The sequence below is a fragment of the Tachypleus tridentatus genome, chromosome 11 (assembly GCF_004210375.1).
Source record: "Tachypleus tridentatus isolate NWPU-2018 chromosome 11, ASM421037v1, whole genome shotgun sequence".
In the NCBI taxonomy this organism is placed as follows: Eukaryota; Metazoa; Arthropoda; class Merostomata; order Xiphosura; family Limulidae; genus Tachypleus; species Tachypleus tridentatus.
In genome coordinates this window covers 9185609-9207372 of record NC_134835.1, presented here as the reverse complement: position 1 = coordinate 9207372, position 21764 = coordinate 9185609, and the positions used below count along the sequence as shown (strand labels likewise).

Below are 21764 nucleotides of genomic sequence, written 5' to 3'. Positions count from 1 at the left end.
TTTTACACGTGCGCAGTTTTAAAGTACTCCAAACAAAATAAGTAATCTTCAAAATGAAGTGTCTAAAAATTAAACTTATATTTCAAAATATCTGGGTCGATAGGTTTAGAAAAATGAAAGTTTATGTGTTTAAGTGATTTTGGGTTAGCTACTAGTATCATTAGAGAAACATATTTCAATGGAGAGGTTTAACTTTGAAATTTTATGAAGCTGGAATCTACTTTAGATAATGCTCAGTCGGCCATGATCTCATTATGTTGTGATTTAAAACAAAATTTATAAAGAACGTGAGCCATAAGTGTAGTAATGCATCATTAAGACGAGTTAAAGTAAATCGAATTTCTTCTATCACAAAGGGTTGCATTTAAACTTTGAATACTCCGCTAGACACATTATATCGGTTGCATACTATTAACATCTGAATATATACATAACTGGCAGAGAAAACTGTTTTATTTATGGGGTTGTTCAGAATGATTTATTTTTTTAAACAAATGACGGCATAATTCAGTGATACTGTATATATATATATATATATACGTTCAGCCGAGGAAACGCGGTTCATTAATACAGGATAAAGCACTTGTATGGAAGAAAATGAAAATGTATAGTGCAATTGTATACGCAGAACAGAAGTCGAATTAAAAAGATACAGAACATGTTATTTCATTGTTTTTCCTTGGACCAAGCCAACTGCTGCAGTCCTTAACCACTCAGCCCGGCATGGCCAGGTGGGTTAAGATGTGCGACTCGTAATCTGAGGGTCGCGGGTTCGAATCTCCGTAGCACCAAACATGCTCGCCTTTTCAGCCATGAGGACGTCATAATGTTACGGTTAATCTCATTATTCGTTGGTAAAAGAGTAGCCCAAGAGTTGGCGGTGGGTGGTGATTACTAGCCGCCTTCCCTCTAGTCTTACACTGTTAAATTAGGGGTGGCTAGCTCAGATTGCCCTCGAGTAGCTTTGCGCGAAATTAAAAAAAACAAACAAAAAAACAGTCCCTAAGCCTAACAACGTGATAATCCGAAAGTATCCAGTTAAATGATAGTTTAAATGCTTCGGATATAAAACTGTTATTAATAATGTGTTATGTTTACATAAAATTATCAGGTGTTATACAAACAAACATTTGAAAATATAATTGCAGATCATATACAGTTTTTTTATACGTAAGAATAAGTTAGGTAATATTTTAAATAACTTTAGAACAAGGAATTATGTTAATAATATTGGGAAATAAGATACAACAAACATTTAAATTAACTCTTAGGAGAGTAGCCTTATAATGAGGTATTTAATTATTACTTTTAAGGCTATGAACTTAATGAAACTTACATCTTGCGAAATCTAACTAAAAAATATTTGAAGGACTATTGTGAGTGATATTCTGTTTTTAATCTTTAAAAATTTCAGGTTTTTTCATAAACACATTTCGGATTCAATTTTGTTATGATTTGGGTCTTATGGTTTATTTCAAACTAACCACAAAAATATTTTTTCTCTTAACACTGAATATCTTATTCTCTATAAATACACATGTTTGTTTGAAAAACAAATTTTCTGTGAAAATCGAATTACAGGTAATGCATTCTGATGTTAACATGTTAAAATTTGCATGAAATTATACGGTTTTACTACTGAACGTACAGCTTAAAATTTGCTTCGCTTCCGAATTTTGTTGAGGGTATAAAAACCTTGCATACATCAACAGTTTTCACAATACTGTCTGTGGTTTTATCTTTTGGTGTTAGAGAAACATGATATAGATCGAAAGTAATTTATCTCTACTACTTGTTTTTGATAACGTAAATTACTAAAGTTTATTGACATAGTTTTAAAGGTAACAATACCACAAGGTGGTTTATAAACTTCCAAAAGAAACACGCAAAGCGGTAAGTAGCGGTTAGAGTAATATTTTTTTAATCTGTTCATCGTTCAATTGACTTTATTTTGAATTCCACGAAAGTAAACGCTAAAAGATTCAATAAGTTGAACTTCAACTACCCATTACTTAACACCTTAGTCCTCTTCAAAAGTTTATTAAGTGTATTTTTGTGCTTAAAAATCACATTATGGTACTTGTCCGTAAATTAACTATATTCGATTTAGGCTTAACCAGTGTCTTCAAGACTTTGCACGACACACCATCTGTACTGAAGTGAAAAACATATTAGGCATTAAGACATTTCTCAATTCCAACCTGTAAATACAGAATTACATAAAACTGAAAGTTAAACACTGTTTGTCCAGTTTTCACAAACTAATTTATCTACTAAAAACATAAGTATGCTAAAAAGTAACGTACCTATCTTTCAAGGTTTAAGAGTTTACCCAGCAAGAGCGAATAACTACGTTTTAAACCAATTTTCTTTGTTAATAGTGCTACTGAAATATGTTAAATATGTCCACATCCGTAAAGATGGACAATTAGCGTGGACATAGTAAAATAACACCGCAATTTATCAACTGCCCACTGATAAAAGGTTGATGTCCAATTACTTTACTTGTCTTTAAGAGTAGTTCAACGTCTAGCATTTATATAAAAATATGCAGTAACAAGATATAACCAAGATTTGGGCGTTAAGATAAGATCATTAGACTTACAGTAATTTTTTGTCATGAACATAAGTTCAAATATAGGACTATGCATTCCAGAAGAAAGATACACTTAAAGGATTTACTATTAAAACAAAAGAAAAATGGATTTAAAACAACATGAAAATTTCGTGCCTGGATGAACTCAAAAAATTCTCTTTTTGGCATAATAATAATCAGTTGGCAGACAGCCAAGAAAGAATAAACCAACCAGTAAGAAAATAGGGCCAACATGGTGTTCTGTTGTGGTATTTTTTCAATAGATGATTTGGCTTGTAACCAGTGAGAATCGGTCATACAAAATATCTTGTCAAAACCGATTAAATGAGTTTACGATTAATAATCTTTGTTTTCGATCTGGAACTTAGGATGTTAATGTGATGATAATTTTAATAAATGCCATTACCTGCTTAAATAGCTATGTTATTCATTAATGCAATATAGCCAGAGGAAGTAAGTATTATGGTTTGTTTTTTGAATTTCGCGCAAAGCTACTCGAGGGTTATCTGCGCTAGCCGTCCCTAATTTAGCAGTGTACGACTAGTGGGAAGGCAGCTATTCATCACCACCCACTGCCAACTCTTGGGCTACTCTTTTACGAACGAATAGTGGGATTGACCGACACATTTTAACGCCCCCACGGCTGAAAGGGCGAGCATGTTTGGTGCGACCGGGATTCGAACCCATAACCCTCGGATTACGAGTCGAACGCCTTAACACGCTTGGCCATGCCGGACCAAGTATTATGGAACTACGTGACGTAACATATTTAGTTTTTTTTTTTTTAAGTCTTATGGTTTATCATTTATAAACAGTGGTAACACAGTTAGTATACAAGTAAATAGATATATTCAAATGTTAACAACAACCAGCGAGTGTTATTTTTGTGAGTGTTTATTTATATAGTTATTTTGACATCTGCAGAGCCTCGTACCAGCGTCACCCCTCGACTCACTGATAGTGTTCCTATGGTGACAGTTAAAGAAGGTGATCCAGTGGAATTACCATGTGCTGTTCAAGCATTTCCCATTCCCGAATACAAGTATAGTATATTTCATTAAGTGTTGCTGAGAAACTAACTGTTTAAAAGTAGAATAATTAATTAATTAAAAAAAGGAAGCATATAATATAATGGTTTGTGACATACATGTATTAGCTTATAAATTAAACTCGTTTTCAAACATTTTTACAAATAATGTATAACACTAGAAAACAATATGTGTACAATTTTTGTAACTTCGACTGCAAAGAAATCTTGATAGTTGTTTTATATTTTCTTCTTGACATAAAAAGTTTAGTGGAGAGTAAACCTTTCCTCAAAGGAACAAATAGAAACATGTAAATAGTATGATTTATTCATATTTTATCGATATTGTAACGCATACCTATATTAACTGCCTAGTGGTTTGTCTTTTATTAATTCGGTATGTAAGTTTCAGAATACGTGCAGTTTGGGTCCACGTATATTCAGTAGCTAGCTGCTAATGAACTCGTAAACCGTAAATTCAGGAGATATAGTACAGGCAATAGTTTTAAATTCAGATACCTAAGGGAATAAATATAATGTTTATAAGCAGTTAATTATGTAGCATGTCTAATAAGGAACCTGGAAGTAATCCTTGTTCGTAGGTTTGTACTTCACTGACTGCTGGAGTTAAGCCTTTCCACACAGAACAAAAACAGGTAAAATGCACTTAAACCACCTTAATTCAAATAAAACGTTAAAATCGTGTTATGCCACAGTCGTACACTTCATAATTCACCAAATATTCCACAAAACATTTTCCGGGAAGAGAAAAAATCTTAACTCCTACCAATCTGTACAAATATTTGTCCTTGGAAATGGGTTTGTCACTTCCCAGGTAGGGGAGGGAAAGATACAGAACCAAACTGATATTAATTTCAGTTTCGGCCAATATGCAAGCAGAACAATAGGCGACACGTGCTGTGACTCAAAACCTGATTTTTAGCGTTAGAAGCCCTCAGACATATCGCTGAGTCATTTAGATTTCAAGCTTTACGTTGGTAAAAGGATTAGCACATATTTATGACTCTTAGGCCTTTAGCTAACAAGTATACCACACTGTATGCAGTACACTCACACGAAGAATACAACATATTTACGTGGATACAGTTAACTAGTGGTACATTCTGAGCCAGTGATGTAAGGTCCCATTACTGGCAAAAGTTCTGCTTTCTTTAAACATTTTTGTTTCTTTCTTTGTTTCTAATTTCGCATTAAACTACTCAAAAAGTACCTGCGCTAGCCGTCTCTAATTTGGCAGTGTAAGACTAGAGGGAAGGCAGTTAGTCATTACCATCCACTGCCAACTTTTGGGTTACTCCTTTACCAACGAATAGTGGGATTGATCGTTACATTATAACGCCCCCACGGCTGAAAGGGCGAGCATGTTTGGTGTGACGTGTATTCGAATCCGCGACCCTCAGATTACAAGTCGAACGCCTGAACCCACCTGGCCATGCCGGGCTTTGAACGTTTTTTGTAAAAGAAGATAAATACATACTAATTTTCATCACAAACCACCAGAGGGTTATATCAATCAACATGATATGAAATTTATAGTAACAATGTTTTAAAATTAATAATTTCATCTAATTTACAAACGTTGTTTTTACAGTTATAACAATTACAGATTTTACTTTGTAAGTAAAACATTAAAAATGCTATTTTAATCTCACCACCTTTGTAGTTTTTGCTTATATATTGTGTACATTTTACAAAGTGAGATAGTGTCACTAAGACTCTATAGGTGGATCATGCTATTAAGGAAAATGTTAGAAATAGTTTAGGGTAATCGATTAATCATTAGTATTTTATCTTATTTGTCTGGCATACATTTAAAGTGGCTTTATAGTTTCCACTCGCATTTTACATATATGTTTTACAAAAGCTAACAGTGCATTTATACACTAACAGCATTATTACTGCAAGTTCTTACTAATATTCTATAGATGATGATCTTACTAGACGTATAGTGTGTGTTTTACAAAGGAGTAATGTTGTTATAAGCAGATAATGTTTACTATACTTCTAATCAAATTATATGTGTTTCAATAGGAGGATAGTACTACTAGCATATTTAATGTACTACTGAAAAGTTTTATCACATCTAATATATTATTTTCCAAATCTTGAAAAAGTCAGTTAGTTTAGCTGCTTGAATTTCTAAGTATACATTTAATGTATTAATTATAATGTTTGCTTCTATATATAATTCGCATTTTAAGCAAAACACTTATGACTATTTCATTCCTATTATCAACATACTGTAGAACATCTACTAGTCCTGAAAAGGACGCTTATTTAAATCTCTAAATAACTATGTTTAGCTGTTACGATTGTAAAAAAATTATATTTTTACCTTTCCGTAGGTACTTTCTTTTGGAACATTAAATTAAATACTACATATACATGTTATTTCTACTTCTATCTGGGGTCATTAACACAAACAAAAGAAAGGTCAATATATATAATCAGTGAATGATGTGGGCACTTCCATTCTATTGGATATTTAGTTTGATGTAATGGGGCACGTTAAATCTATAAAGTAACAAACATTTATTAATTATTACTCAGGTTATTATTTCAATAATTCTTCATGTATCAAGTGTTTATGAGCAAATAAAATCCAAAAACTGTGCCTTTTATGATTAAATGAAGGTATCACCCAATGGCACTTTGAAGGTTTTATGGTATAACGAGGTTTCGTTTACCTGGGCCTTTGCCTCACTGCCATCAGTTAGCCTCATTATATGCTAACAGAAATGTACATGTTGAGCATGTCCTGTCAAATATTGAGTGTTTTGTATCACTACAAAAAAGTGAGAGAACCCGAAAACGATGTGTATTGACTTTTAAATTCAGCGACCTTCACTAGTTAAGTTACTGTATTCTGACCATTGGATTCACCATCTACTGATTATGTAAATTTTCAAAAAAATTATTTTCAATGTTAAGCATAATGGAAATATACTTATGCGATATAATTTACTAATCAATGTATAATAATAAATAGTAACATATACAATGAATTATAACTGATCTGTTCCAAAAATATTTATTGTGAGACAGGCTGAATGCCCACTAGAATTAAAGTGTCCACACTATTTAGGAATTGTCTATATCAACCTTTGTATCGTTTGAGTTCAATGTTACTGATTAATGACCACAGATAGAAGCAGAAAGAACACCTGTATGTATAGTTCACTTAATGTTTCAAATGAAAATATTTACAGAAAGGTAAAAATATATTTTTCGCAACAGGAATGGTTAGACATAGTTATTTACATAGCTTCTTTAAAATTAAATTTAGTGGAACAAATCAATTTAGAAAGCTAATCATAAAATTATTATTAAGAGATTTAAATAAACATCCTTTTCAGGACATGTAGATGTTATATATAGTATGTTAAATATATAAATGAAAAATTTTAACGTAAGTTGGGACAAGGTGAAATTTATGCACAATCCTACAAATGTATAGTAACACTGCCCATCTGTAGAAATGCCATCTACTTTTGTAAAATACACACAGTATGCCTAATAAGACCATCCACCTATAGAATTTTAGTATGACCTCCTAATAATAACAATGTCACCTACAGAAATACTGTCTGTCTTTGTGAAACATACACAATATATAAGCAAAAACTATAAAGTTGATACGATTAATATAGCATATTTAAAGTTTTACTTAGAAAACAAAACTGTAGTTGTGATAATTGTAAAATTAATTTACTGTACATTAGATAAAATTATTATTGTTAAGACTTTGTTGTTACAAATTTGATGTCATGCTGATTGACATCACTTTTGGTAGTTCACTCGTGAACATTATGCACACTTATACCACCACGCCATCTGATGCTGTATCATGGAATTATGACTCCTACCAAATCATTCTCTACTAAGTGACACTCAGACTATTATGTCATTTCACGACTCCTAGCAATGCCTTCTCTGCATTTCGTGAGGCTATGACGTCATCGGTTCTATATTTTTCTTACTGCCCGAAGTCAACATGGATGTCGCCCTCTAATGGCATGTCATGCAACGGTTATGGTAACTAATGTTATATTAAAACGTTTATGGACGTTCATCATGTCACCACAGTCAATGTCGCCATGTCTAGTCATGATCTGTCTAACGACCATGCATTTTGACAATAGCTTTGTGACATGATTTCTGTTGCAAAAGCCTCCATCGTAAATATGTCAAGTTCAAAGCACGTTTCACCTTGCCTGTTTTCAGTAACCAATCTCATGTAAGAAACGATGGTTTATCAGCTCTCATTTAACAATACAACTGCACAGAAATTCATGATTTTGTATGAAAAAGTATGAAAACCCATTTAATTCTAAAAGTGTTAAAGTCATAAAACGAATGAGTGGGAGGTACGAATTCAATACGACAATGATCCTCTTTGTGGGCTTTGTGTTTATAGATTCTCACCTGTTACAAGAAGCCACACTTTGCTGGAGAACAACTTCTCACTAGTATCTTCCTTAGACTTACCGCTGTCGCACCAGGTGGCATTTTTTATAAAGAAATAAACTGTTTTATTCTGAATGTAAGAAAATGGACTAAAACACAAAAACAAACTTTGATTAAATGTAAACCATACTGAACCACATTTCGTAATGGAATAGATTTTTAGGTTTTTGTAATTTCTAAGCTATTACACCCTTTTCTTCTGAAAAAAAAATTAGGTTATTAAACCTTCAAGCTAAAATTAGCATTGAGATTTTCTTTACTTTTTGTGGTATTGTTAAACACTTGTTCAAATAAAAATAACAGTTCAGAAAGTTTTGAAAATGAAATATCAAATTTCCAAGATTAATGTTTAATTTAAATGAAAATTGTGCTCAAAACAAGTTTCTGTGGTGAATTCAAGGTTCATTTTTAGAAGATGTTTATTATTTGCAGATGGTTTAAAGACTATAAAGGAACGTACAAGCCAGTAGGACTTGGACACCATATTAACCAGTTAAGTGGGTCCCTTATTTTTGATAAAGTGAGCTCTGAAGATGGTGGAAAGTTTTTGTGTTCTGTTGTTAGTGATGCTGGTGAAACCAAAAGTGAAACAACGCTTATTGTCAGAGGTAATTTAATTTTAAGTGAATCACATTTGTTCTATTGGACACATAAAACATCAGATGTTCGATTTACGTAATTAAAACCAACAACACTCAAAAATAATTACAGGAATTAGCCTGGAATGCCGTTTATCTTTGAGAGTGGTATTAAAATGTTGTTGCTTCATTGGGCTAATTCTTTCAAATTTTTTGATGAAACTCTAAGACCGAATCCACGTACCGACAACAGATTAACATATTCTTTCTTAACTAAGAGGATAGTATTAGTTGCTGATAGAAATTGCGATGTAGGCATAATTTATGAAAGACGAGAAACCTATTTGAAGTAAAAATGTATCTCAAGACGACTGGTATGGGCATTAACACTTGTACTAATAAAGCAGAGAACAACGTTTCGAATTTCTTAAGTCATCTTCATATTAATGCCCACACCAGCCATCCTGAAATATATGTAGGCCTAAGTTTACAAATGACATTTTAAAGAAATACCTCGCTAATGGTAGCAAAACTGATGTATAAATAAACTTACTTACACAGTTTCAAGACTAATCAATCGAGTAACTAAATATACACGGTAATTAATGTGAATGTTTCACTAAATAACTGGCACTCTATCAACTGAAAAAATGACGGATTACTAAATACTTTTCGCTATTCATTACTTCAGAGCTAATTCAATACCAGTATTTATATCTATTTCCTTTATTCTAAAAACTTCGCAAAGCCGCTCTATCAGAACTATTCCCCAATAGCCGCTCTATCAGAACTATTCCCCAGTAGCCACTCTATCAGAACTACTCCCCAATAGCCGCTCTATCAGAACTATTCCCCAGTAGCCACTCTATCAGAACTACTCCCCAATAGCCGCTCTATCAGAACTATTCCCCAGTAGCCACTCTATCAGAACTATTCCCCAGTAGCCACTCTATCAGAACTATTCCCCAGTAGCCGCTCTATCAGAACTATTCCCCAGTAGCCACTCTATCAGAACTATTCCACAGTAGCCGCTCTATCAGAACTATTCCCCAGTTGCCACTCTATCAGAACTATTCCCCAGTAGCCGCTCTATCAGAACTATTCCCCAATAGCCACTCTATCAGAACTACTCCCCAGTTGCCACTCTATCAGAACTATTCCCCAATAGCCACTCTATCAGAACTACTCCCCAGTTGCCGCTCTATCAGAACTATTCCCCAGTAGCCACTCTATCAGAACTATTCCCCAGTAGCCGCTCTATCAGAACTATTCCCCAGTAGCCACTCTATCAGAACTATTCCCCAGTAGCCGCTCTATCAGAACTATTCCCCAGTAGCCACTCTATCAGAACTATTCTCCAGTAGCCGCTCTATCAGAACTATTCCACAGTAGCCGCTCTATCAGAACTATTCCCCAGTAGCCGCTCTATCAGAACTATTCCCCAGTAGCCACTCTATCAGAACTATTCCCCAGTAGCCACTCTATCAGAACTACTCCCCAATAGCCACTCTATCAGAACTATTCCCAGTAGCCACTCTATCAGAACTACTCCCCAATAGCCGCTCTATCAGAACTATTCCCCAGTAGCCACTCTATCAGAACTATTCCCCAGTAGCCGCTCTATCAGAACTATTCCACAGTAGCCGCTCTATCAGAACTATTCCCCAGTAGCCACTCTATCAGAACTATTCCACAGTAGCCGCTCTATCAGAACTATTCCCCAGTAGCCGCTCTATCAGAACTATTCCCCAGTAGCCACTCTATCAGAACTACTCCCCAATAGCCACTCTATCAGAACTATTCCCCAGTAGCCACTCTATCAGAACTACTCCCCAATAGCCGCTCTATCAGAACTATTCCCCAGTAGCCACTCTATCAGAACTATTCCCCAGTAGCCGCTCTATCAGAACTATTCCACAGTAGCCGCTCTATCAGAACTATTCCCCAGTAGCCACTCTATCAGAACTATTCCACAGTAGCCGCTCTATCAGAACTATTCCCCAGTAGCCACTCTATCAGAACTATTCCACAGTAGCCGCTCTATCAGAACTATTCCCCAGTAGCCACTCTATCAGAACTATTCCCCAGTAGCCACTCTATCAGAACTATTCCCCAGTAGCCGCTCTATCAGAACTATTCCCCAATAGCCGCTCTATCAGAACTATTCTCCAGTAGCCGCTCTATCAGAACTATTCCCCAATAGCCGCTCTATCAGAACTATTCCACAGTAGCCGCTCTATCAGAACTATTCCCCAGTAGCCGCTCTATCAGAACTATTCCCCAGTAGCCACTCTATCAGAACTACTCCCCAATAGCCGCTCTATCAGAACTATTCCCCAGTAGCCACTCTATCAGAACTATTCCCCAGTAGCCGCTCTATCAGAATTATTCCCCAATATTTTATGTATCCTAGGGATTAAATTAATATTAACTTCATGCATCTTTAAGATAACAGCTAAATTGAAAGATGATGCGTCTTGACGCCGTGCCCTCTGGTGGTCATGATGTCATAGTACCAAATTCTGTTCCCAGATGGAGCATTGCTAGGCCATCATGGTAGGTGGCCATGATGGATGAAAACATATTTTTTGGTAGACATGACTCATGAAATACATGTTTCATCATGTCTATAATTAATCACTAATTTGATGGTTAATTAAAACAAATACAGAAATTCTAGATCAAAACTTAGTACAATGGACATAACAGCTTATTTGGATTGTGAACTTAGTAGATTTATAAAACGTAAAAGAGAAGGTAGTTAATGTCTTTTATTAGAAAAAATTGAAGGATACAGAATTTGTATGTGTTTGTTCATTTTATATAAATGATAAAAAATCTTGTTGTTTTGGCACATTCCCTGTATATTTATTCTAATTAATTATAAATTGTTTTATTCACGCTGTTATATGAGTAAACATTTAAATGTTCCCTAATGTGTAACCATCTGTAACACTTAACAAGTTATGATTTTGTATATTCAGTTTTAATTGTAAGTAAAATGTACAGCTGATTTACTTTTGAAATTTTTGTATAATTTCTAAACTAAAGAAAATAGTGAACATTAATTAGACTTTATTATTATAACATTATTATAGTACCCGATATTACTTGTTAAAAACTTTAATCACCGGCTTTTAGGACTAACTATGCAATATTGATAAATATATTTGTTTATTTTAGACATGTGATTTTCTCCGTGTCATAATCTTATCCAAATATATCATGTTAAGTAATATCCTTGACAATTTATTAGATTAATGCCACTCAAAATTTTTAAATACACTATTAGTAATTAAGAGTAAGTTTTAATTAGGATACCTTCCTTTTAGGATATATAAATTGTAAGGGAATTTAATTTTGATGGATTAGCATTAGTTCTTTTTAGGATGAATTAATTAATTAGTGTTTAATTATAAATGATTTAAATAACTATGAAATCAATAATTAATTATAGACATAATGAGACATGCACTTATTGAATCATGTCTACCTAGAAACATGTTCTCTCCTTTGTGAGGTAACCATCCATCGTGGCAGGTGGCCGTGATGGTCTAGCAATGTTCCATTTCGGAACAAAATTTTGTACCATGACATCATGGCCACCTGACAGGAGCATGGTTTACTGACGTCACAACAGTACAAATTGCAACTTTAAACGTCTCTTATGTGATGTCATTTTAGTGTTTATTCCGCTACTGATTAGGGTAATCAGATATTTTGTTTGAAGTGGGAAAGCAAGATACTCTTCCACTTCTTTTCTGGACGGTCAGAAAACCTCTGCCTTTTTGTCGGCTGTAAACTTACCCTTAACTAGTTTAACTGCTCTTTGGACCATATCTGTCAATACTGTCTCACAAATTACAAATCATTTGGACAACTTGTAGCTCATTTATAGACTTACATAATAGTCAAGCTGCTCGTTGACGAATTAGTATTATTACTTGACTCTATTAACTAATCTAACATAATAAGTTTCTTTGTTTTATTATAATAATATTAAATATAGGGCGCACAGGAAAACAAGAAATTAACACTGAGGTTCAAAATGTTCACAAACTCTCCACTTCCTTCTTCCCATTTTAAGTACTGCTTCTATATCATTCATAGCTTTGATGCAGTGTTAGCTGTAGAGCATCGAAAATGAATGAAGTTGTAGCAGAGACTATTAAAGCTAAATGCTATAGATTATACAGCAGGTGAACTCGCACATTGCGTACAAAGATATTTAAGCTTTAGGCCTAATTCGTGATGACAGAAAACCCACTTGAAGTACAAATGTATCTCAAAACTTCTGGTATGGATATTAGCACGTTTATTCAAATGAAGTAGAGAACAACGTTTCGACCTTCTTAGGTCATCATCAAGTTATCAAAGAAAGAGTTTGCAACTGACCGTTGCCGGACACGTGTCTTAGCGACGAGAGTGTAAACGTGCACGGGATTGTAGGTGGTGCTGCAGATAGATGTTAAGTTATTAATTAGTATAGGTATAAAGGTGTTCCTTAATATATTTATTTAATTTTGGTTTTAGTTGTTGTATAAGTAGGGTTTCTTTGATTTTGCGTTTGTTTATATTTGTTTCCCTACTTAATATCTGGGTGTTTGTTTTCCATTGTTATGTTGTGTTTATTTGATTTGCAGTGTTCAAAAATATGTGAAAGTTGTTTTTTTTATGTTGTTTGAATCTGGTTTCCCTTTTTTGCTTGTTTCTCCAACATAGAAGTCGTGGCAGTTGTTACATTGTATTTTATAAATTATGTTGGTGTTGTGTTTGTCAGTACAGCTTTTACATAGTATAGACTTTAGTTTTGTACCTGGATTTTGAATAAATTTGGTGTTTGCTGGAATGTCCTGTTTTGTTGTAAGGTTTTTCCAAATGTTGGTTATTTTTTGGTTATGTGATGAATATATGGTATACAGCAATGTAAGGTTTTGTAGTTTGGTGTATTTTGAGATTTATTTTTGGTTGTGTTGTCGATCTAGGTGTGTGCGTATAATTTTTTCAATGGTTTTTGGAGGAAATTTGCTGATATTGATGTTAATCGTACTGCATTATTTATAAATCATGGAAGGTTAAAAAATCTTAATGTGTTTTTTCACAGATTTTTTTATTATACTGATGTAATTACCTTTCAAGTTTATATTATAAGCATTGTAATTTTACTAGGATTTAAAACAATGCATGACTTTACTTTTGTACTCGAATGAATTTAAAAATTCCCGTTCAATTAACCAATAGAAATATTGGGTTTCCATGTGAGCTAGCATGCATACACACACGGAATGTCAGACGTACATTGTTATATTAATTACAATGTTATTAGTAATACATTACGGACGATGCTACTATTTTGAATGTTATTAAAATTTTATTTAATAAATTTTTTTCATTATTGCGACTGCAAACATATAATGTATCTGGTTAAAAGAGAGAATCTAAGCTTTTTTCTTGACCACACTGTTTTGTTCTGTTTTATGCCTATGTGTATGTAATTTAAAACATTATTAATAAGTAACTTTATTCTGATTTGGGGCCTTTATAGCTTGTAGTTGTATAACATTGAACCAAAGTGAACGTGACTAAAATGGTTTCAACATCAAGAGCAAAACTTCAAAATATCTTAACAGTATGTACAATATTACGTGGTTTCAGAAGCTATATTATTGTTCATTGTTCTAATTAAAGTAGCATATTGTTCGTAAAATTTAAGTTCTATTAAATTTGTAGAGTAAGCCATTTTTTGCTTTAAAGAATAATTGAAGAAGAAAATAATAATAAGTCCTTTTTAATACAGTCTAAAATTAACTCTTAACGTAGTGATTAAATTAGGTTTAAAGGGATGCTGATATAATTAAAAAAATGTATCATTATCATACATTTATATATTTGTATTTTAGCACAGTTGGATATCAGACTTATTCCACAAAATCAAACTGTAGATATTGGAACAAAAGCAATCTTCAACTGTTCAGTCTCAGGTTACCCAGTTACCAACATTACGTGGATGAAAGATGGAAGAATTCTTTCTTTATTACCAAAACGATTTATAAGTTCTTCAAAGTCAGTGCTTGAGATTCCAAATGTTGAGAAGAAAGATCAGGGAATGTATCAGTGCTTTGTTCAGAACTTATATGAGAGTGTACAGGCATCTTCAGAGCTTAGTCTTGGAGGTCAGTTAACTGTAGACTTATTTTTAACTGTGGTAAATAATGTTTAATTATTAACAACTTACATTTTCTAATGAGCTGAAAAAAAGACCAAACTCATCTATGCAGAATGGGGAATTTGGCCAAAACCCCTATTTTTGTGTTGTAATATTTTTTGCTTATATAGTTACACAACTGCTTACAGTTTTCAAAGTTTTCTACATAGTGTACATTCTTATGGTGAAGCATTCATATTTTACTTGAAATAATCACATGCAATGGCTTCTGTTCACATTTTTTAATTGGAAGTCTGAAGCAACTGTCAAGTATGTAGGTCATATACTTTACAGTAAAGTGTCTACGACTTGTTGGCGATAAACTTAAACAATAAACAAACGGCAACACCGTCCACTTCTTTTAAATAATATATTAAAACAAGAAAAATATGTATACGAATGTTTGTTACACTGTTGGTTATTAAGGTTGAATGCATAACTTTAAATAATTGTCGCTTTTTTCGTCAAAGTTCATACAGAGTGGTTCAATTACTTTAGAATACAATAGACAAGAATAATTTTTCTTCTCTATTACTTCATTACAATACAGTTTGTGATAATTCCACTTTTAAAATCGCCACTATATGCTCTTTTTGCTGGACTCACAGTCACACAGTTTAGATCTAAATAATAATTTTTTGATGACAAAAGCTGATATTTTTTATGAAGAACTTTGTCGATGGAAGATAAGAAGGCTTTCTACACTTCTACAGGATAAGCCACAGATACTGGATGACCACTTAAAAGTGTGCTACAGTATACCAAACATCTTTATGCTACTAAACGTTTTTGCCATACTGTCACTAAGCTCAAGCGAACATTCATTATCTGTTCTCCACTGGTTGAATAATTATCAAGGTGTACACAAACTGAAAAAAAAAGGCTAAACGACCTTACATTAACACTGGAATTAACATTGAAACTGTATGAAAGTAGTTTATAGAAATGCATCGTAGAAGAATGGAGAATGCTAACATATTACTTCAGTTGTGCATACATGTACATATATAATAGCCAATGGTTGAAAGAGCTAGTATAATATTATTCTACAGAGTTGTGTAAGTTAATAATGTAATATAACAATGAATAACCACTTTCATTTAAATAATACTGTAACAAAACATACAAATTTAAGTCCAACTATTATAACAGAATAAACTGTTGACTCTTCTTTGGATGTTTTTGGATTTTATGTGAACAGCCAAGCAATTCATTTTAGCTATATTTCATGCCTTGTCACATTCAGATTTAATTTTATACCACCTATTTTTACGAAATGTTTTGGAATGGCATACTCTATTTTGTAATTTAAAAACGGTTATTTGCATATGGATGCATTTCCTTCCATAGTAACATTGGTGTAACAAATTTAATTTATATATAAATATATTATATTTAAAGTCTTCCAAATTATATTTATTTTCATAGTTGTAGAGAAACAATAAATTAACATTATTACAAAATGAATCTTTTGTAAAAATGGACCAGTTATATATTAGTTCAGTGTATAAAGTTATATTTTATGAAAAACTTTCTTGTGAAACTTTGTTTTCATGTAGTTTTATATTTCTGTTATTTTTATTTCAGATATGCTTCCAGAGCTTACTGAACATTTTTTTCCGAAACTTTTACGACCAGGGCTTCCAATGTCTTTGAAATGTATAGCTAAGGGGACTCCAAAGCCCCAGATATCCTGGTACCTAGATGAAACTCCGGTTGTCCGAACTGGTAGAGTAATTGTTGGAGATTTTGTAAATACAGATGAAGAAGTAGTGAGTTATGTTAACATATCGAGTGTGCAAGTTGAAGATGGAGGGCATTATAAGTGTGCAGCTGGAAATGGTGCAGGGACAGCAGCTCATATTGAAAAGGTTGACGTTTATGGACTACCTTTTGTTCGACCCTTTAGAAATATTACAGTTGTTGCCAAGAAAACAATGAGAATTCATTGTTACGTTGCTGGATATCCAATTGATTCCATTCATTGGGAGAAGGGTATTTAACCACAAAAATTTTATAGTTTTATATATAATTGCTTATTTTCAAAGTTTCATGTAAGAATAAGTCAGGACTATGTACAGGGTGGCCCGTAAGTCCCTACCCATCCATATATCTTATGTATCCAGGGTGTCACCACCAGTATTCTTGTGCTCATGTACCCACGTACTTGTCACAATACTCTCTTCAAGTGTAAATGGGCTTACATGGCCATATTTCTGTGAAAAAAAAGAAACAAATTTATAATACATGCGTAATTGAATATAACATAATAACATATGGATGGGTAGGGACTTACGGGCTACCCTGTATGTTGATTTTGCAGGCTTCTTATAATACTTTTAACTGAAAAGAATGTTATTCAGTTAACAAAACGTAAATTGGAAGTATTATTGAAAGTGTAAATTGAATATAATTCTTCAAAATAAACCTCTGATAATAAATGCATATTGTTTTCTGCAGATTTATTTTATTACCTGTCCTTAACTTTCAAGATACATGTAGACAGTAAAATAAATAATCTTTTATACAATTCTGGTCGCTGATAAACAGTTCTTCTTAACCAACAGGACTTTTTACATATCATTTTAGACCATTACTTTAAGAATATAGCTATTAACTTTACAATTTAAATTTTGTCACTTAGGAAGGATTTCTGAATTTGTTAGTTATAAATTCACTATCCTATGTTTATTAATATAACATTACACTTTCATTACTCATTCATATAAAGCAGTGTTTCAGTAGATAGTGGTGAAAACAAATTATTGATGCACAAACTAGTGAAATGTTTTCTTTTCATCCACTGTTATTAGATAGTCGCCGTTTGCCATTCAACCATAGACAAAAAGTACATAACAATGGAACCTTACAAATCATAAGTCTGGATGACAAAGAAGATGAAGGGATATACTCTTGTGTTGCACGAAATAACCGAAGCCAAAGTGCCAGAGCCGACTTTTATGCCACTGTCAAAGGTAAGATGAGATTATTAATTTGTTACATTCGATTTTGTTCTTATTGTTGGAGTTTAATTATTTTACTTGAACAATGATTTTAAAGATAACTTAATCACAGAATTAAAGAGAGAAATAATGTTATATTTTTTATATATATCCTTATACTATGTATTGTATGTATAAGAATTTAGGCTACTTTAAGAAAGTTTTGCTGTTAGTATCATAAAATAGTAGAGTTTGCCACTGACTAATAAACTAAGTATTCATGTAGGAAACTGCACATTGTTGTATACTCACAAAAGAAAACAACAATAACAGATTAATGTTCTTTCTTGTATTATAAGTATTCAAAATGTTATCAGTGAAGTGAGCTGAGTCAAGAATTGGTCTTTCAAAGATGTTTTTTTTTATGTTATCAGTGCAGTGAGCTGAGCCAAGAATTGGTCTTTCAAAGATTTTTTTTGATGATATCAGTGAAATGAGCTGAGCCAAGAATTGGTCTTTCAAAGATTTGTTTGATGTTATCAGTGAAGTGAGCTGAGCCAAGAATTGGTCTTTCAAAGATTTTTTTGATGATATCAGTGAAATGAGCTGAGCCAAGAATTGGTCTTTCAAAGATTTGTTTGATGTTATCAGTGTAGTGAGCTGAGCCAAGAATTGGTCTTTCAAAGATTTTTTTGATGATATCAGTGAAATGAGCTGAGCCAAGAATTGGTCTTTCAAAGATTTTTTTTGTTGTTATCAGTGAAGTGAGCTGAGCCATGAATTGGTCTTTCAAAAATTTTTAATATGTTATCAGTGAAGTGAGCTGAGCCAAGAAATGGTCTTTCAAAGATTTTTTTTTTGATGTTATCAGTGAAGTTAGCTGAGCCAAGCATTTGTCTTTCATAGATTTTTTTTTTTTTGAGCTCACTGAAGAATTTTACCATGTTTTAATTTCAGTTCCCCCATTGATTGGAGAGTTTCACTTTGATAAGAATCTTCATGAAGGAATGAGAACTCGAGTGTATTGCAGCATAGCACAGGGAGATCAACCGATTACCATCTCATGGCTTAAGGATGGACTTCCCATACCTCATGATTTAGGGATATCCGTACGAGCTGTTGATAGTTTTTCAGTGGCTCTTGCTATTGATAAGCTTGAACCAGTTCACAATGGTAATTACACTTGTGTGGCGGCCAATGATGGAGCAACTGTTCAGCATACAGCTCAGTTAGTTGTTGATGGTAAAGTATCAAGATATTTGAATCTTACTGTCACTTAAAATTGTATAAATTCTGAACTTTATAGATCTAGCAACAAGTTATAAAAATTAATAATTTTTTTTTCCAAACCTTTTAGTTGTACTCTGTGAAGACTTATAGCTCTAAATTTTTAAATGATTTTATGTTCAAATACATTTATATCTTGACAAATTGAATTTTATCAGATTTTTATCTGGTCAATGTATGAAGACAGTTAAGGAATTAATTAATGGAAATGAGTGCAGAACGAGATGAATAAATTAATTAATGGAAATGGGTGCAGAAAGAGATGAATAACCCATAATCCTTAAATGTATAGAATTGTAAATTGAAACAAAAGAATAAAAAATGGATTAAACTAGTTTCCCAACAGGTGTTAGGTAGATGAATCCATAATAATAGCAGATGTTTACAAGAGTTTTTGTCAGAGAGATAATTCAACTCAGATTTGTCTTTAACACGAAAATAATGAAGGTGGACGTTTGATAAATAAAGTAATTAAAATTGTATTTTAATAATTCAAAGAAAACTGGTGGGTGTACCTACTCTTGACAAATGGACAGTGGACAATGTCATCTTGTGACAAGTGGACAGTGGACAATGTCATCTTGTGACAAATGGACAGTGGACAATGTCATCTTGTGACAAGTGGACAGTGGACAATGTCATCTTGTGACAAATGGACAGTGGACAATGTCATCTTGTGACAAATGGACAGTGGACAATGTCATCTTGTGACAAGTGGACAGTGGACAATGTCATCTTGTGACAAGTGGACAGTGGACAATGTCATCTTGTGACAAATGGACAGTGGACAATGTCATCTTGTGACAAATGGACAGTGGACAATGTCATCTTGTGACAAGTGGACAGTGGACAATGTCATCTTGTGACAAGTGGACAGTGGACAATGTCATCTTGTGACAAATGGACAGTGGACAATGTCATCTTGTGACAAGTGGACAGTGGACAATGTCATCTTGTGACAAGTGGACAGTGGACAATGTCATCTTGTGACAAGTGGACAGTGGACAATGTCATCTTGTGACAAGTGGACAGTGGACAATGTCATCTTGTGACAAATGGACAGTGACAATGTCATCTTGTGACAAGTGGACAGTGGACAATGTCATCTTGTGACAAGTGGACAGTGGACAATGTCATCTTGTGACAAGTGGACAGTGGACAATGTCATCTTGTGACAAGTGGACAGTGGACAATGTCATCTTGTGACAAGTGGACAGTGGACAATGTCATCTTGTGACAAGTGGACAGTGGACAATGTCATCTTGTGACAAGTGGACAGTGGACAATGTCATCTTGTGACAAGTGGACAGTGGACAATGTCATCTTGTGACAAGTGGACAGTGGACAATGTCATCTTGTGACAAGTGGACAGTGGACAATGTCATCTTGTGACAAGTGGACAGTGGACAATGTCATCTTGTGACAAATGGACAGTGGACAATGTCATCTTGTGACAAGTGGACAGTGGACAATGTCATCTTGTGACAAGTGGACAGTGGACAATGTCATCTTGTGACAAGTGGACAGCTTTCATCTCTTCTGTGTAGCATCTCATCTTTCACCTTTGTCTTTCAGAATCAAGTGTTTCAGAACAAAACAAGATCATATTCAAAAAGAAAACAGGTCCTTTTACCATAGATCAATTAATGGGGAGCTAAACCAACAAAGTATGCTTAAATCTAGGATTTAAACATGCTTTCTTTGTCCAGTGAAGAATGTGATCTTGTTCTTCATGTATATTTATACGTGTTATTGCTTCTAAATATTTAATCACTTTATTTTGAAGATAGCATTATTATGTTTAGGTTTATTATTATGCCACAAGTTTTTTGTTTTTTTTTTATTTTACTGGAAATTTATGGAGGTTGAGATTGTTATGTTAAAGTAATTTTGGAGCCTCACTGTCTTGTTACAGTCCATGAACTTATGTTCTTCATCCTCTGTTTGATGACCAAAAACTTGGACAGTGTAGTTTCCATTGCAAAAATCTCTATCATAAGGCTGTCATGCCCCAAACACACCACTTCTCTTTGCTAGCTTTCCACAATCCACCTCATATACAAGTAAGGCGTTTTTTCAACTGCTTGAGGTATGCAGCAGTTGAATATGAGGTACAGTTGGAACCCTTATCTTGGTAAATCCATACCCTGTTGGTCTCATTTCTAGAGGAAGATTTATCTTGATTATGTTACATACTGTTGCCTGTGGCACATAAACAGCTTTTGTCACTGACATTTGTATTCATTGATTCTCACCTGCAAAAAGATGTCACAGTTGCTTATCACTTGGATATAAATTGTTGCATATCATTTTCTAGCTCCCAGTTGATCCATAGTTTTTTGTTTTTCCAATGCTGTTAAGTACAAGGGATATTTCCATCTTACAAATTCTAAATCCTAGTTCTTGACACATCTTTATGATATGAATGTTTTGTGAGGAAAAGTAATCTGTTTTGGTGACATCACAAAATATCAAAATGTACTTCTAGTGCATCTCATTCCAGTGCAACTTTATAACTTCATGTGACTTGCTGAGTTGCATTTTCAAAATGATTTTAATATAATGAAATCAACAGTCTGTGTACATACTGTTATAGTGTATTTATCTAACTGTTTTTGTTTCCTAAGTTATGTTCTTGTAA

General features: G+C 33.5%; 1 protein-coding gene across 2 annotated transcripts in view; it reads left to right on the top strand.

The window, feature by feature from the left end:
* The window catches only part of LOC143231662 (cell adhesion molecule Dscam1-like), a 147875-nt gene that overhangs the window by 66025 nt on the left and 60086 nt on the right, over nt 1-21764 (top strand). Inside the window, exons 6-11 of one of the 2 annotated variants that reach the window (XM_076466234.1) lie at nt 3521-3638; nt 8544-8719; nt 14590-14862; nt 16482-16889; nt 17708-17869; nt 18794-19078. In XM_076466234.1, coding sequence (XP_076322349.1) covers nt 3521-3638; nt 8544-8719; nt 14590-14862; nt 16482-16889; nt 17708-17869; nt 18794-19078 — 1422 coding nt within the window. Of the gene's footprint in view, nt 1-3520; nt 3639-8543; nt 8720-14169; nt 14319-14589; nt 14863-16481; nt 16890-17707; nt 17870-18793; nt 19079-21764 lie in introns of those variants that run through there. The other variant, XM_076466235.1, reaches the window with a different exon arrangement.